This window comes from Fusarium sambucinum, chromosome II, assembly GCF_050947815.1.
Source record: "Fusarium sambucinum isolate potato_lamoka chromosome II, whole genome shotgun sequence".
In the NCBI taxonomy this organism is placed as follows: Eukaryota; Fungi; Ascomycota; class Sordariomycetes; order Hypocreales; family Nectriaceae; genus Fusarium; species Fusarium sambucinum.
The window spans coordinates 4,766,377-4,783,771 of NC_139293.1; the positions used below are offsets into that span (position 1 = coordinate 4,766,377).

General features: G+C 45.8%; 6 protein-coding genes across 6 annotated transcripts; 4 read left to right on the plus strand and 2 right to left on the minus strand.

Annotated features, from left to right (window-relative positions):
* Positions 1-1,096: 1,096 nt before the first annotated feature.
* On the plus strand, positions 1,097-2,690 carry FSST1_008528 (uncharacterized protein; the record flags this gene model as incomplete). Its single annotated transcript, XM_083225419.1, has 2 exons — positions 1,097-1,768; positions 1,818-2,690. The coding sequence occupies 2 exons, from the start codon at positions 1,097-1,099 to the stop codon at positions 2,688-2,690; spliced, it is 1,545 nt and encodes a 514-aa protein (XP_083084489.1).
* Positions 2,691-3,077: 387 nt separating this feature from the next.
* On the minus strand, positions 3,078-4,851 carry FSST1_008529 (uncharacterized protein; the record flags this gene model as incomplete). Its single annotated transcript, XM_083225420.1, has 2 exons — positions 3,078-4,303; positions 4,353-4,851. The coding sequence occupies 2 exons, from the start codon at positions 4,849-4,851 to the stop codon at positions 3,078-3,080; spliced, it is 1,725 nt and encodes a 574-aa protein (XP_083084490.1).
* A 2,173-nt stretch (positions 4,852-7,024) lies between these two features.
* On the minus strand, positions 7,025-7,483 carry FSST1_008530 (uncharacterized protein; the record flags this gene model as incomplete). The annotated part of the gene is made up of 1 exon (XM_083225421.1): positions 7,025-7,483. One exon carries the CDS (start codon positions 7,481-7,483, stop codon positions 7,025-7,027), a length of 459 nt encoding a protein of 152 aa, XP_083084491.1.
* Positions 7,484-11,011: 3,528 nt separating this feature from the next.
* FSST1_008531 (uncharacterized protein) lies at positions 11,012-11,624 on the plus strand (the record flags this gene model as incomplete). The annotated part of the gene is made up of 2 exons (XM_083225422.1): positions 11,012-11,506; positions 11,559-11,624. 2 exons carry the CDS (start codon positions 11,012-11,014, stop codon positions 11,622-11,624), a joined length of 561 nt encoding a protein of 186 aa, XP_083084492.1.
* A 903-nt stretch (positions 11,625-12,527) lies between these two features.
* Positions 12,528-13,202, plus strand: FSST1_008532 (uncharacterized protein; the record flags this gene model as incomplete). Its single annotated transcript, XM_083225423.1, has 4 exons — positions 12,528-12,548; positions 12,686-12,910; positions 12,968-13,042; positions 13,098-13,202. 4 exons carry the CDS (start codon positions 12,528-12,530, stop codon positions 13,200-13,202), a joined length of 426 nt encoding a protein of 141 aa, XP_083084493.1.
* A 2,079-nt stretch (positions 13,203-15,281) lies between these two features.
* Positions 15,282-17,335, plus strand: FSST1_008533 (flavin-containing monooxygenase; the record flags this gene model as incomplete). The annotated part of the gene is made up of 7 exons (XM_083225424.1): positions 15,282-15,508; positions 15,589-15,602; positions 15,660-15,909; positions 15,964-16,032; positions 16,087-16,344; positions 16,406-16,939; positions 17,002-17,335. 7 exons carry the CDS (start codon positions 15,282-15,284, stop codon positions 17,333-17,335), a joined length of 1,686 nt encoding a protein of 561 aa, XP_083084494.1.
* Between the last annotated feature and the right edge of the window lie 60 nt (positions 17,336-17,395).

Below are 17,395 nucleotides of genomic sequence, written 5' to 3' on the forward strand. Positions count from 1 at the left end.
ATACAATCTGAATTTAGTTAAATCTGTGATATAAGGTCACTTCCGTATTCATTTAGCGTATGATCAACCGTCACAGAGGAGCGGTTGTTGATCGTGAGACTGCACCCAAATAGACTCCAAACAGGCCTGCCTCAATGACTGAATTTTTGTCAACAATTTTATGATTGCTTGCTGTCCATTTTGGAACTCTATCACTGACATTTTCCCTCGTTTCATGACTACGAATAATAGTAGGTAAAGTTCAAAGAAGCAAGCTTATTCTCACATATACAAGGTACCTGCTCGCCTGTTAGCTTTCATTTCTTTCATTCACCATAACCTAAGAACATTTGACCAAAATACCAAGCTATTAGTCCACCCCCCAGATTCCCTTATCAGCCGAGATTCTTTTGAGCACAAAATGCCAAGAACCTTGAACCAATCCAAGGTGAATTAAAGTTGCTCGTTGACATATCTCACTGTGCTCTCAGTGGCCGAGCCTTTTGTTGCTCAGGGCTGGGCTCACTTTAGACTGCAGTCACTGAAAACAATCATTAACCTGGCGCAGAAGTCATGATCCAGGCCCTTGGATCTCGCATCATCGGCAAGGTTCATTTCTTGGCAGCGGCTCTGGTATGAACAAAGGCCTTTGCATGCGGTAACTAAACCTTAGGCCAAGTAAACTACAATAGCCGAGCTCTCAGTGAGCAACGATCAAAACTTACTTGCAAGGTGCTAAATCATATTTTTCTCATCCAAGAAAACGACTAATAACACGCCAGGCGACACCTGCCGAACAGTGCCCCGGACCGATAGTTTCTAGCTCAGCCATATCCGGATGGACATTCCAGAGCCGTGCCAAGAGTAAACACTGGAACACCCTTTTAGTAAGTTAAGTCATAATTACCTAAAGTAGTTATTCAGCAGTGCAGAACTCTCTGAGTTTGTCTCGTCTGTTCTAGCCTCTTATCTCGTCTTAATTAAGCATTCCTTTTCTCATTTCCTAAACTGACTAGCATTATCCGCACAAGAGTTATATAATACCTTGCGCCAACACAACAGAAGAAAGTCTACGATTCTGGGACTGATATCTCCCCGTTTACGAACTTTCTTTCCAATGCCATTTCCTCGGCAGTGCTTTTCCCGCTGTGCAATTTTTATTGTTGTGGGCTGTTTTGTCATCGTCGTTGTTACCTGTGGTACATACTTCGGTTTGAGAAAAAGACACAGTCACTCGTTCGACTGGACGACGATTGTGAGCGATCGCGGAGATGCTCTTCCTGATTTTAGCTTCGCTGGGTACCACAATTCGGCGATAATATTGCCCAACGGGCCTGGTGCCAACATTACACTAGCTTTCAACAGTAGCATTGCTGACGTGAAACCTCTGATACAAGAAGCTATTGATAGTCTCGCATCCTCAGGTGGTGGGACTGTGGTTCTGCCTGAAGGTAGATGGCCCATTACCGCAGGTATCAATATCACCAGTGGAGTTGTTGTCGCTGGAGCTGGAGACAATAAGACGGTTTTTATCTTACAAGAGCACCCATCTCAACCAGTCTTCACCCTTGGAACACCTGATAATTCTACAAGACCTCGGTATGGGTTTAGATCAAACATCACCAACCGATATCTGCCGATCGGCTCCTCGTCTGTCGAGGTTATTGACGGCGCTGAATTCGCTGCTGATCAGCTGGTTTATGTCTCTCGAAACGCAACAGAAGCCTGGATCAGAGCCAACGGAATGGATGGTCTCGTCCGAGACGATGCTCAACAGACGTGGGTACCAGTAAGCAACCGTCGTATCTTAGGAAGGGTCACCAACTAACTTGCCGCAGGTGGACAAGAGAATACTATCACCCAACCAGATCAGCAGCGTCTATGGCACAAATATTACTCTCAGGATTCCTTTGACGGACAATCTTGACTCCGACTATGTCCAGCCTGAATTAATAGTCTATACTCCGCCGTATGTCAATGAAGAGATTGGCATACAAGATCTTGGAATTGAAGTCCCTGACACGTGCTCGGGCGCACCACTCAATGACAAAACGTGCAACTCTGCTGCTGTTTATTTCCCTTCTTGGACTGTTGACAGTTGGGCTAGTCGACTATCCCTTAAAGGTTTCAACAAATTCTTCCAAGTGGACCAAGATGCCTCTCGCATCACCATTCAAAATTCCACTATGAACCGTGATCGAGATATTCTAGGGGCTGCTCTTCCGTTTGATATCTTCATACAAGGCTCTCAGGTTTTGATACAAGACTGTTCACAAGTTGGAATATCATCGGCAAGATGTTTTACTGTCAGTACAGGGTCCTTGACCCCTGGTCCAAACGCCGTTCTGCGTCATAAGGCCAAGTCTGATGTTCAAACCATATATCCACATCAGAGATGGGCACAAGGATTGTTGGTGGAAGATAGCTCCGTAAAGACTTTATTCGTAAACAGGGGCATCAAAGGCTCAGGTCATGGGTGGTCTATCAATGGTGGCGTGGGGTGGAACCTTGATGGGAATGCCGACTTCGAGTCTCCGCCGCTTGGTATCAATTGGTGTGTCGGTTGCGGAGGAAATGGTCATGATCCCAAAGGTAATGCTACATTCATAGAATCGGGTAAAAGAGTCGAACCTCGCAGCCTATTCATGGCTCAGCTAGGACAACGAGGTATTTACAGATATGATGATGGGCATGGGCAAACTGACGAGTAGGATTTCTGATCGTCATCACTCATAAGAATAGATTCAAGAACCTCACACAAACGTCTAGCAGGAGTGACTTTCTACGTGATATAAAATGCTTGCGTTTATTTCTTTTGTTTTCTTTTCTCCGAGTCCTGCCCGTTAATTGTTCGCTATTCCCTCCATCCGGGTCATGTCACGGAGTGCACAAATCCTGTTTTCACATGCAGATTCTAAACCCGAAATTGACGTAGATAGATGCGTTGTTGTAAATAACTATTATGATTGTCACATTTTTCGATGATGTTTTTCTGCAAATTTAGAATTCTTCATTACTAGTAACTATTTACTCTTGGATATCATGATCGTTAAGCTAACACTTTTACTCATCTCCTGTATATCTCACATCATAGTCTTCTAAGCGTGAGAGATCTGGACCTGGTCTTTGGGGTCCTGCATGGCCTGCTCAACAAAGACCTTGTGCCACTTGCCGGTGCAGAGGAGGTAAGTGGTCTCCTTGACACCAGCCCAGTTCTCCCTCACTATATCCATAGTAGGTCGCGAGAAGACAACATCAATCTCTTCCAGAGTTTTGTTCTTGGTCTCAGGCATGAAGAAGATCTGGTAGATCTCACCAACGAACGCAATACCACCATAAAAGCCAAGAGCCAGACCAGTCTTTCCCATAGCCTCCTGCATGGCGGCGAAGTTGTATGTGACGATGAAAGATGCGAGGAAGAGAAGAGCGTCGGAGGTTGTCATTCCGTAACTTCGAAGATGGGTAGGGAAACTCTCACTAGGAATGACCCAGGTGAGACAGGCGTAGGAACCGAAGAAGCCCATGTAGAGGATAAGACCGGTCAGGTAAAGCCCCTCAACAGTCATCAGCTGAGTGGCGACATCGAATTGGTAGCTGACACCAATGAGGACAAGGCCGATGAAGAAGCCGGGAAGCATGGTAATAGCCCAGAAACGACGACCGAATCGTTCCATGAGGAAGATGGCAGGAATTGTACCGATAAGGAGAGATCCACCACCAACAAGAGACATGTAGTTGGCCTTCTCCTTGTCGAAACCAATCTGGTTCATGAGAACAGACATGTAGTACATGATGGCGTTGACACCAGTCAACTGACCAAGAAGAATCATGATGTTGGAGTAGACAAGAGCGCGACGGGCGCGAGGCTCAGTGAAGAGGTCCATCCATGGGAAGCGACGGTTCTTGGCTCCCTCGACAACGGCGGTCTCTTCTTGGATAACGGAAGCGCTCATGACGTAGAACTCCTCTCGTGACTCGCGATCCTCAATACCACGGATACGCTTCCAGACCTTGTAGGCATCAAGATGGCGCCTCTGGTGAATGAGGAAACGGGGACTCTCAGGAAGGAAGAGCATACCAAAGAACATAATGGTGGAGAAAACAAGAGATGAGCCGAGGATGTATCGCCAGTTGCCAGGAACCTTGAGGAAGATGGCACCGACAGCATATCCAAGCACCTCACCAAGGGCAATGTTGAATTGGTAGAGAGAGACCAGGTTTCCTCGGATCCTTCGCTCAACAGTCTCGGCGACATAGACAGGGACTGTACCACCCTCGAGACCGACACCTAGACCAAGGATAACACGCGAGGCGACAATCATACCTGACCAGTTAGTACCAGGAAGCATATAGGGATAGTAGAAATATCTTACCAAAATTTATAGAACCAGCCTCTAGAGCGGCGCCGATAGTGTATAGAATGATAGAAATAATGATGGCTCCCTTTCGTCCAAAGTACTCGTTCGCGGGGGACAGCAAAAGCGCACCACCCACAGCACCAAGGGGCATACCAGAGTTGACGAGACTGTTCTGTCTCTCGTTCAGACCGAGATCGTCAGGCAGGAACAGGTTTGCACCACTGATAAGAGACTGGTCAAGGCCTGAGAGGAGACCACCCATGGAGGCAAAAGCGACAAGGAGCCATGTGAAGTGCTTGGGGTTGGCAAATTGTACTTGGAAGAAACCAGTCTCCAGACCACCAGCTTCATCAAGCTGACGCTCCATATCGTCAATGAGGTCGTCAATTTCGCGACCACCACGGCCGGCGACCTCGAGAGCCTCGAATTCGGCCTTTTCATGACCCATGGCCTTCTTGATCTCGTCCTTCTCGCGATCGACCGTCGCAGTCGAGTTCTGTCGACTGTGCTCCATGATGAATAATATTTATATCCTCAAGCGAGTCTAATAAAAAAGAAGAATTATATATAAAGGTGTTGCATATGAGTGAGATACACCAGAGTCTTGGTTCAGTTCTGGAGACATGATTATCTGGAGCCCCCAGGTTCTTATATGCGGTTCTACATGTAACCCGCGTTCATCCTTCGCCAACCCACTTTTCTTCCCAAACCTGGAGATTCCGTCTCCAGGGAGTCAGTCATTAGACTTTTCTGGAGAGTGGGCAGGCTTTGTTTCGCCATGGGGCACCGCAAATGTAAACTCCATAACTTTGATGGATTGTGGTGACGGTAGCACCGAGAGACTGGCCGGCAAGGCTCCATCGAGAGATGCCGTCTGAACCGATTTGGGTGGAGCTTCTTTTTGTCATTTGGTTGGGCATCATTTGCGCGATCAACGAGCGTTGTAACGGTCTAAGAAGAATGTAACGGCCGTAGCATGCTTTTCCAAGTTAGCTGACTCGAAAGGCAACTGTTGATTGCCATCAGACCATTCGATTACAAGGAAGGATTTTCTACAGTCTTCTCGGACCGGCGGAAGAAACCAATCAAATGGTGCTTCACTCATTTCTAGACATCCACTCTCGCGATTCCCGTCAAAGATCTACAGGCACTAGAGACGGGTTTACTTTGTTCCTCTTCTAGAAAGCTTCTAAGTGTAAGCCTTTACGTCACCAGAAAAGCCGTTTATCCGCCAGGTTACCAGGTTCATCGTGAAATCCGGTTGACCGTCACCCTGGTGGTCGTCTGTTGAATATTGCCTCTCCGTTGTTAAGATATTCAGTTTCCGATGAGCTGCTTGATGCATGAGTTGTGAGGAGTCCAAGCTCTGGTCAAATTCCTCTACTCTGGGTGGCATGACTGCTCCTGCACACATGGTGAGATGTAAACCATTATGCATTTTTCGCTTGGTCTCAATAACTTACCATTATTCCCGTGCCAAGTCGTAAGCTCGTAGCAGACTAGACTCGCGCCCGCTTGACGCGAGCACTAAACCCCTGACTTATCGTCATGATTCAGCCGCATCTCTTGGCTGAAAATCTCTGAAGGACGATATAAATTAAAGATTGAACTACCCTATGGTTGAGTTTTGTACAATTGATTATTGAGTCCTCCAATAGGATTTGACATACGTCGTTGCAAACGTTATCAATATATTTCACCTGTGTATAGAAATGAAGGAAAATAGTACCAGCAAGCTGTTGTAGTGGAATGGAACGCGTTGCAAACACGTTCTGCGATTGATGATCGCGTGTCCGAAAAAATAGGGAGATGGACCCGATTGCACCACAAACCCACAAATCAACCTTAACATCCCCATGAACGAGTTTTCGTGGGGATATGCTCGTCACCACTTTTCTCTGAATTGGATATGTCAATGGTTGGCCAAATGTTTTGAATATCGGCCCGATATTAAGAAAAGGCAGATGACTGCGTTCAAAACTCCACAATCGCGTCTATCACGGAAGGATACGGGCCTGAATACAACTTCATCTGCCCTGTCGACATGCTGTTTTCCGGAGAACGAGTATATCACGGGACCGCTCTGACCCCCGCGATTCTGGGTAAAGGGCCGATTTCATCCCCGGAAACAACCAAGAAACCCCCATTTTTTAGGACCAGCAAGGATTACCAGGCAGAGACTTAATGACTGCCCATCCTGTGGGATGTAAATTGTAGGTAATGAGGAGACCGATCGTGCTATGCTTTGGTATAAAAGTGAAACTAAGTTAGTCATGCCATGAATCTACGGCTAGAATCGGAGCCGATATTGACATCCCTGGTCTTCTTTTATGGTACGCGAGCTGGAGCTTATACTGCTTTGGGTAGTAATAAGAGCTGGCTGATGGGTCCACTGCTAGCAAGACAGAAAATATCTGCTTTCCATTTAGCATTGACTGATCAATCCTTCGTTTCTCGTTGTGAAAATCTCGTACAATTGTGGAGACATAAACTCAGCACGGGATCTGCAAAATTTGCCAAAGACGTAATGAATATTGACATCCTTCATAGCAGTCAAGGACTGTGTCGTGTCGAAATAGAACAGAGCCTCAAGCTGAACTCCTCGCCTCAGAGATCCCGCAAGCCACTGCCGCATCTCATCTTGAGCCTCATCAGCCCTACCGGATCTTTTCATCTTGGCCACTTCACTAAGCCTTCTTGGCTCTGCCCCTAGTTTCCTTAATCCCGACGCCAAGGATGAAACCAAGGCGTAGAATTGTGCAAATCCCCGTAACCACAACACTGAACCAATCTTCCCATCTCCAACTTGAAAGCGCAAGATTTCCTTCCATCTTCATACCGAGGTAAATAGCCGTGAGCATGGTGAAATCAGCAGGCAAAAGGCAACCCTCAAACATCTTCCAGATATTGACGTCGTGGGTATACCGCAACAAGGTGCACATGAGGATCAGATACGATGTGCCCATGCCGCCGATCTGGTACAGGTAAGGTGCAAAGTGTGCGTCAAGTGGGTAATCGACGAAGAATGCTTGCATGGCGAGCTTGTGGTCAAGGAAGTTTACCCACATTCCTATCAAGGTCAGGGCAGGGTCTACCCAGAGAAACCAGAGACTGTAGATAGGATGGATTTTATCAGTGATGGCCATTTTGCTGACGGATCTATTGGAACAACTAAAATGCGAGTACTATGCAACAACAGATACAGAGTGTAATAAGATCAAGCCAACGAAGGAGCTTCTTATAGGTGTTGCACAATGTCAGCAATGTCAGATTTACCGTCAGCTTATGCGTTAGCATGACTCCCTTTGGCCTATCACCAAATGAATACCGAATCATCGTGATTGGTCCCCCCTCATTGAGCCAAGAAAGACAATCATGCTTTGTTTAGAAATCCCATGAAGATAGAATGCGGGGGAATTGAGACTTTTGGTCATTTCATGGACACGATCGTCAATCCGAACAAACATTTTGGACTTCGTGGCCGACGATGGATCCAAAGAGACGTTGGGTTAATGCGTACTCAGCCTTGGACGCGTCTCTACGTGATTACCATTGGGCCGCTTCCCACATCTCCCATATGAACAAGGTTTCCATTTATCCGAGAACGGCTTGTTGTGTTCACTCGGATCATGTCAGCCTAGAGGTTTATCCGCTATCTCTACTTGCCATAATTCGAACTAGTACGAACACACACAAGCTCTAATAAAGCGTGATGCCAGCGGGACTAATGGGTAAGCAACCACTCATAACTTTAGTGACTCCGGGCTATCGCCATTGTGACTGTAGACATACATCCGGCCACTCACCGTAGCACCAGCCACCCCATTTCCGATACTGTTGATAACTTGTTCAAAGTCTTGCTGAAATTGTTGTGTATTTCAGTGGCCAGTCTTTGCAGTCGATGTCCTTGTTCGCCGCAAACGTAATAGAACCGGGGGGGGGGGGTTAGACGCTCCCTCGTAGCATCGAACAACATTTGAACTATTGTTTTCAACTGTCCCGGGGATGGGCTTAGCCATCTTCTACCAAGGCATTGCAGTAGTCAGTCACTCTCCCCGCCGAGTTTGACGGGATTAGTCCGTTGCCAGCGACCGAGAAACAGAATATGACCAATACAGTTCAAATAGTGATGATGTAGCGCATGTTAAGTTTCGAGATAATATAATGACACCTAGTAGAGATGAGCTATAAGTTGTGGTAGACAAAGGATTATCTTTATAATCAACGACTGCTATTTAAAACTCAGATTTACAACGTTCACAGATACTCAATATATGATGTGAAGTCTCAAAATGCTCAACTCTATCGAGACAAGGAACGAACCGGGATCTTGCCCTCTTTTAAATTTACAGAGTTGAATATCACAAACAGGTTTTGGCCAAGTCGTCAAGACAGGAGCCAGTGACAGCAATTGGCGAGACTTTGCCAGGGCTCAAATCCTTTCTTCTCGCTGATACCATAAGTAACACACGCTACAGAGATCCTAAAGAGGGAGACACTGGTTCTGATGTACTTGCCGTAGCATGGCTGGTATCTAGCATATACATTGTGGGTTCAAAAGAGGCCTCCCGGATAGGCAGAAGCATTGAGCTATCCCAATTTGCTTATGGACTTTTACAAGTTAGCTGACTGTTTGAGGAAGTGAATTCTCAGAGTTCTCCCGATCACTGTGACGAGCAGACTTGAAATACTTATCTATGCAATCTACGCAAATAGTCTAGCGACAGAGAGAAAAGAAATAAAACGCGGTAGAGCTAAAGGACGTTCAAAAGAACTACATTATCCGTTACTCAAAATATGTTCAAATTGCTACTAAATATAACAGGTGGTAGAGACTACGGTCCACACCCACTGCCACTCTGTACAGACCAGTCCTCTCATGTGACAGGCGAATGAAAGACAGTGAAGTTTTCAAGTTCCTCGGCAAATAAAAAGCGGACTAGGCGAATGTTTCGGACTGTTTTAGAAAGCGCCAGCCACTTCACGAATCGTACCATTGTGTTTTATGACAAGACGAATTGAGAATCAGGCAATAAGGTAGTGAACCGGTCTAAAACAAAGAATATCCATGTCAGTTTGTTGATGCTAAAGTCATGCAGAGCCGTGAGCACTGTAAGTACCTTGTGACTTATATCTGTTACCCTGTAATCAATCATCATCCACAATTCTATCACAGAAAAGCTTCAACAAATTATAAGCTGTAGATAAATCTAACGTGTTTAAATAAGTGGCATTGAACAGACTGTTTATGTCACTTTTATGTCAACAAGATGGAAGACTGAGATTATCTACGTCGATATAATATGAGCTATCTTGATTATTTACTTATTGGAATCAACCTCCATCTTGTATAAGATAACACTGTTATTATTTACCTGAGGACTTTTGGTTCTAAAAGACTACCCTACAATAGGCAATTCAAGAGTGATTTCTTACGTACGAACCAGATGCCTTCCAGCTTCAATGGATACACTAAGCCAGCAAGAAAGCTATTCGGGCAATTCGTATAACCCGATGAACCTATCTTCATGCTTTGTACCTCTCCTTGAACGAATAGGGAAGTTGTTTAATACCGGAATGAAGCTGTCCCGGCCTTGGCTTCAGACTTCTATTGGTCGAAACCTTTCTTGTTAGTATCCGGAACTCTATTTTGTTAACTCGACAAGAGTCTGGGATTGGCTGGGACTGGTTATGCAGGGGCTAACCCACTTGGGCTGATAAGTCCCTGAGCAATGTAAGGGTACATCTCCTGGAGCAGAAGCATATCAATCAGTCAGTATAAGCTTAAATGTCTAAAAAGGGATCAGGCTTGCGTTTGACCCCTTTCCGCAATCGGATCGCAGTTCGTCAGGAGAGTCTAGACGCATAGAACTGACTCATGCGCATCATGCCAAAACAAGCGAGCAACGTCTGTATTCAGTCCATTCATCTGATCTAATTGTCATTTAGAGTTCGAACCCTGGTTTCAGTTGGACCCCGGATAACAAGTCACGTTTCAACGGAAACATCAGACAAGGAGACAGTAGCGGGGCATAAGCAGCATCTACGATTTGCCATTGGCGAGACCGGGCGTTGCCGACAGATCCTAGCAACTTATTACCAATCGTCAGGGCATCAGAGAAACTGGCCGTCAGGAGCATAAGAGACGAAATTAGTAGGTCAGCTTATACTGTTTAGATCAAAATGTTTAGGTCATTTATTTTTGTACCCTAGCTTGTAGGTCCAGCTTTTGTGGTACCCGCTACCCAGCCAATGACCCTCAATAGCCCTGCTGATATCATGTTTGGAACCTGCGATAACTCAGGTTCGGTACTATACCAGCATTTGTTGTCGATTTCCAAAACCTCACTCCTGCCAAGCTGTATTGGGAGAACTTTAAATCTATCACAAGCAAGGTTGAACAGGGGAAAATTGTCTTCATCTTGTCTCACATCTTCGGACAAGCCGATGGAAAGGCAGAACTGCATCAGATACGGAAACGATGCCATCAGTAAAAACAGAAAACACGGCATGGAGAAAGTGTATAAATGGCAAAGTCCTCTCCATAGTCATTCCTGTTTTTTCTCATCAGCTCAATTCGTTTCTTACCTTTCATCCCAACTCTTCACTTCAATACTACCAGTTCAACCAATCAAAGTCTGTGACTTTTTATTTTAACCATTCCATTCTACAAAATGCCTTCTTTCACCACCTTCGTCGCTGCCATCGCCGGATGCTCTGCCATTGTTAATGGCGCTGCCCTCCCTACCAAGAGTGGTCTCAAGACCACCACCCTCCAACGCCGAGAGGGTTCTGATCATCTCTTGAGCAAGCGTGAGCCCGTCACTGCGGCTATTCTGACTGCGGCTGGTACCGCAGCAGTCACTGCCATCGTCAACGAGGCTGTCCAGGCCGCCGTGTCTTTCATCGGTGACATCTCCAACTTCGATTCTGGTCGTGAAGCTTTCACTCAGCAGACCACCGACGCCATGATGGCCAACAATCCCGATCCTGAGCGTTTCCAAGCTGCCGCTTGTTACAACCAGGGCTTCTCGGTCGCCGATCCTGCCAACATCGACGGCCAGTCCTCTGTCGAGTTCAAACTCGGCATTCTCAACACTGACTACGAGTGCATGTACATTGCTGCCCCCAACCAGTTTTTCACAGAGGGTGACGGTGGCTTCATCAACGTAAGTTCCAACAGAGCCAAATGCCAAAATGGTAGCTAACAAATGTACACAGCTTTCTTTCACCCACAGCGACCGATGCACTTTTGACCAAGAAACCGGTGATCTCACTTGTGTTTAAGTGATAGGTGGTTGTTGCGAGGAACGGAAGTTCTCAGATTGTGATGGAAAGAGATGAGATTGGATAGGAGGAGGGGTGGCAATGTATACAACTAGAAAAGTCGAGAAATTCTTGCTTAGAGTAATTCATATTCTAATCACGTCACTACAAAAAGTATCTTCTGACGTGTGTTCCATGCGCATTGTCTGTAACCCTCTCTCTACCTTATGGCTAGCCGGTTATCTTTGCGGTTACTACAGCTCCGTCGGTAAGTTATCGCATATAGACAATATTGACAGGCTCGTAGATATAGCCATCGTATGGATACTGTATTGAAAATTGGAGTAAACTAAGAGGCTTGGACTTGAATTTGTGTTAGTAAAGTATAGAAAAGACACAAGTAAGTATGGTGTAGTCATAGTCAGTCAAGGTTTGAGTGCTGACGCAACTAGGCCGCCAGAGCAATGTCAGTTTATTCTGCTTCAACCATGTTTCAGGGTGCTTATCGTTGCAGCGTGAAGCTCAAGGCCAATTGTTGAATTTTACAGCAGTTGAATTTGACGATCTTACAGAAATCTCAAGATACCTCGAGTAATGTGAGAAGTCTGGATGCCCTGCAGGTATCAAGAAACGTGGCGGAAAGGCGTACCAAAAGCATGGTTGGTCGAAGGATAATTGGCCGCCCGATAACAATCAACAATCTGTGCGATGATCCCAACCTCTTGAATTTTACTATGGGCAACATGAAATAATCCGGTCAAGGACCGTGGCGCTCCGATCATGTTATGTCTCGGTCCACATTGAAGCGACAACACTAAACCTTCTTCCAGTTAGTGGAAGCTGAATAAGCTCAGGCCGCACGGAGCTACGGACCCGGAGCCGTCCCCCGAATCCGGGGATCTGATAACACTATCTATACCGAGAATGCTCCGTGTACTCATTCTGGTATAAAAACAGCCATTGACACGATTCCCTTCACCGATTTTATCTTCTCTCTAATTCTCATTCACAATTATCAATAGTAAGTTCGATGGTTACACTCGGATGCGTCTCAGCTAACATATCTAGTGTCTAACAACAAGATCGTTCCTCTCACCATTATCAAGGGCGCTGGCCACGAGCACATCCCTATCCCAGAGGGAGAGTGCGCAATCATTGCCGACTTCCACTCTGTCAAGTCACAGAGCTCACACTCTACTCCTTACTTGACAACCGGCTTCTACCGAGTCGTCCCAGGTCCTACACGATACGGCGAGTACGACTATGAGGAGACCAAATATGTTCTCAAGGGCCAAATCGACATCACCGTAAGCTATAATTTGCTCTCTGCAATAGATAATCCGCGACCCTAACAGCTTATTCAGGATGAGGCTACTGGCAAGACCCATCATCTTGTTGCCGGAGACTGGGCCTTCTTCCACGTCGGATCCAAAGCTCAGGTTAGTCATTTCAACCTTCTTAACACTTGATCATCAATTAACCATATTCCTTTAGTTCTCAACCAAGACCGAAGGTGTTGCATTCTACGCTGTTACCCGACCAATGAACGATGGCCACCCTAACCTCGTTGGCCGTGAGGAGAGCAACTCCAAGTTGTAAAAGTCATGTTATTAAGCATTTAATGAATCAAGATAAACTTCCCATACGTATGATTTTATTTTTAAAAGAAACAAACCTCCCGTTCGCCTTTGTTGCAATCGTATATATGCATCGCCCCAGGACCTGTGAGGGAGGGTGTGGGGAATAAGGCATTAGTCTAAGGTTTGGTATTTTAATATAAATCGCTTGGTTATAATCTAGCCATGTGGCTTTGATCCCGACTACTGTTGCACTTTTCGGGTATTACTGTTAAACTTATATTTGTTTTAGAATTTCGGTGAGTCGCCATCGATATCTAACCTTATACAGAAGGTCGTAAGTGCGTCGGGTCGGATAGCTTTTGCTTTTCCGTGGCACGTGAGACGATTATTACATAGCGTTACTGTCCTGGATCAAGCTTACTGTATTCTTGGACTAGAATGAAGCATATTCTGTAAACACTTGACATGTACTGGATAACTCCATAGTGAAAGTTGTAATAACCCAGGTATATCCCATTCCGACAACGGATGAGTCTTGGTCAACCAGGAAGCCCTCATTACAGTGTAGCACCTTGTAGTGGTCTTTCTCAATACAAATTCCGGCCCTGGTAAGAAACCCGGATGTGAGTGGTTTTCGTAAGGGCTCGCTGTTAAGCAAATTATTGATGTATCGTCGGACATGACGACCACCTATGGCAACAGTTGTGAGTATTCGAACTTCCTGTAGCGTTCGAGAATAACAAGCCTTGAAATCAGGAGGTTTAGTGAGTAGCTCCTTCAATATAGGTAAGACAATTCCCCCTGTCATAAAAATAGGACAGGTCTTGCTTAGACGACTTTCACGTAACGGATTTGGTATCCCACAATCGTGCCAACCTCTACGTCCAGCTCTTCGGCAACGTTTGTAGTGGGATAGCGAAAGCATCTTTCTGCTTGTTGAGAAGCTCATCTGAAAGAGGCTGAGCAAAGTTCGATACTTCGTGCGCCTTATGGAGACTAATGTCTATAACAAAAATGTTATTAATTAGAATTTGACACAGAAGACTTTTCCATAGGGGAATGCTTACATATCATTGTATGGGTCTGTGATTGTGCTCCTAGTCTTCAATGTAAATAGCTGCACTGAACGACGTAACCGGTTACTTGCTTAGTCCCTAATACGTGTCGATAGACGAGGACTTGCACACCCTTAGATTACAACATGGTGTCTGCCAGTATAGGCAATCATTTGGCAACAACTCATGTCCCAGTATTTATGCAGTGCTACCATGCAATGATGAGGCGCATTTTACCCTGAGCGCCGAGATATGCTGTGCCGTTCGGTTGTCAATTCGTAGTCAAATAAAAACCGAAATTCTACGAACATGATGGGGCATATTTTGGTCTATTTTGCGGCAATGATTCTTGGCACAGGGTTTATGTCGGATTACAACCCAAAAGTTGACTAAAGGCGGGGAAATACATGGATCGTCCTGTTTCGAAGCAACCACCAACTATGGAGAACAACAAGCAGACTTTCAATGGCTGGATAAGTTGAGGGCGTTACAGCGGAAGCATAGTGTTGTTCCCCGTGTGAAGATCAATGTGCTTAGGAGACAGGCGAGATGCATCAACTGTCACATTAGCTATGGGTCTTGTCAAGGAGGTCGGGTTGATGTAACAGTGCTCGGAGTCATGGGAGATGAACTGCGAAACTTCCTCTACTTGCTGATGTAAGTAATAGCTTGATAAATAAAAAATTCACCACAAAGATCGACCAGACCTGTCCGAAGTCAGAACATTCCAATCTCCAAGGTACCTGCGGAACACGTATACCTTCTCTTACCCGAGCACTTGTTCAAATCCAACGGGGTATCCATACACCTCTCGCGCATTTAACCCGACACGTTTCTCGGTGGATGCTTTCCAATTGCAAGGCGGACTCATGCAGTGCGACCTCCAGACTGGGTACTCAGTCGAGCATGACCAGGATACGTTAATATCAACTCGTACATAAACCGATCAAAGAAACTTTGGTCGATTCCTCCCTTTTCTTAAGCCTTTGTCTTCATTTTGTCTGAGACAAGAACACAAAAGCACGGAAGACGACATCACCATCATGTCACGCTTCCCAATCACCGGTGACCCTCTTCTTGAGCAGCCCGCTTTCACTCGGACGCGAAAGATGCGGGTGGTCTGCACCGGCGCTGGGTTCTCGGGTCTACTTGTTGCACACAAGGTTCAACACGAGTTGAAGTTGGAGGACGAAGTTGAGTTGACAATCTACGAGAAGAATGCAAATATCGGTGGAACTTGGTTCGAAAACACTTATCCAGGCGCCGCTTGGTGAGTTTCCAGCACGTTGAGCTTTCACTTCGAGAGAAGGGTATTGATATTGAATGCTAATATCTTGCCTTTGTTTGTAGCGATTTCCCTGCTCGTAAGTTGTACTCACTATGCAATTATCACAGAGACATGACTCACTGACATAATCCAGACGCTTATGTCTTTCCCTTTGAGGGAAACCCGGATTGGAGTAGATTCTATGTTGGCCAAGAGGAGATTCAAGACTACATTCAACGCACAGCTAAAAAGTATAATTTGACCAAGTATGTCCAGCTCAACACAATCATGAAGGAAACAATATGGGACGAAGAGGTAGGCAAATGGAAGATCAAAATTGAGCAGGGCGGCGAGATCAAAGAAGACGAGGCAGATTTTGTCATTAACGCATCAGGGTTCTTGAAGTAAGCAATGTGATGGGACATCGACGAAACCACCATGCTAACTGTCATATTTAGCAAGTGGAAGTGGCCTGATATCCCGGGTATCTTTGACTTCAAGGGCAAGCTCATGCACAGCGCAAAATGGTATACCTCGATCTGTGCGATGGATGTGATTTTCCTTCACTGACCAGGGCTTAGGGATAACACTTATGACTGGGCACGTAAGAAGGTGGCTGTCATTGGCAACGGAGCTTCTGGAATACAGCTTGTGACTGCCATGCAGCCCAAGACCGAAAAGCTTGTTAACTATATGCGCCAGCCCACATGGATCTCTGTCAACTTCTTGATTGAAAAAGCTCCCGATGGTGTCAATCGTGAGTATACTGAGGAACAGAGGCAGTTATGGCGCGAAAATCCCCAGGCTCTTTATGATTACAGAAAGGAGCTTGAAAAGTCGTTAGTATCCCCTTTGCTTGCCTTGCACGTTCCTACAGGTTTCCTCTAACCTGGGTCTTAGAATTAATGCCTTCTTCTTCGTCATGTGTCTCGATCACCCGGCACAACCATACTATGAAGGACTATGCAACGAGAGAATGCATGCTTCTATGAAGAATGACCCAGAACTTGAGAAGCGAATGGCTCCTAAATTTCGGCCCGGATGCCGTCGCATCACGCCAGGCGAAGGTTACCTTGAGGCATTGCAAGAAGACAACTGCCGAGATTGTTGGGATCCCATCAAGCGTATCACGGAAGACGGAATTGAAACAGATCAAGGAGTGGAGAAGTTTGACCTCATTGTTTGTGCTACCGGATTTGATAGCTCATGGCTTCCCCAGTGGAAGCTTGTGGGCAGTAACGGGGTCACTCTTGAGGAACTATGGAAGGAAGACCCTGAGGCTTTCTACGCGTCTATGGTCAGTCATATGCCGAACTATGCCATGATAAATGGGCCCAACGCTGCGATATCACATGGTTCTGTGATACAACAAATGTCCTGGACCGCAGACTTTATCTTCAAGTGGATCAAGTACATGAATCGCCACCAGATCAAGTAAGAAAGATCCACAATCCTCTCTCACTACTGTTGAAGCGCGACTGACATTATCTCTCCAGGACTCTTTGCATCAAAGAAGAAGCAGTGAAGGACTATAACGCGTACACGCAGGAGTTCCTGAAGCGTACCGTCTGGTCCGGAGATTGTCGTACTCTCTACAAAAATGGTCGCTCGCAAGGACGTATCACCGGCGTATATGCTGGATCAGTTGTTCACTTTCAAAAGGGTCTAGAAGAGGTCGGAGGTGAGAACTTTGATATGACTTGGAGACACAAGAACCGGTTCCTCTACCTTGGTAATGGCACGGTAGAGACGGATGAAATGGGTGCTGGTGACCTCGCACCTTACTTCGCATCTTACGCGCCCCATCAAAGAATTGATATACCTAGTTAGCTATTCATTATCTTCTAAATTTATATGTACTATCAAGTGGAATAGGAACATATGCCGTAA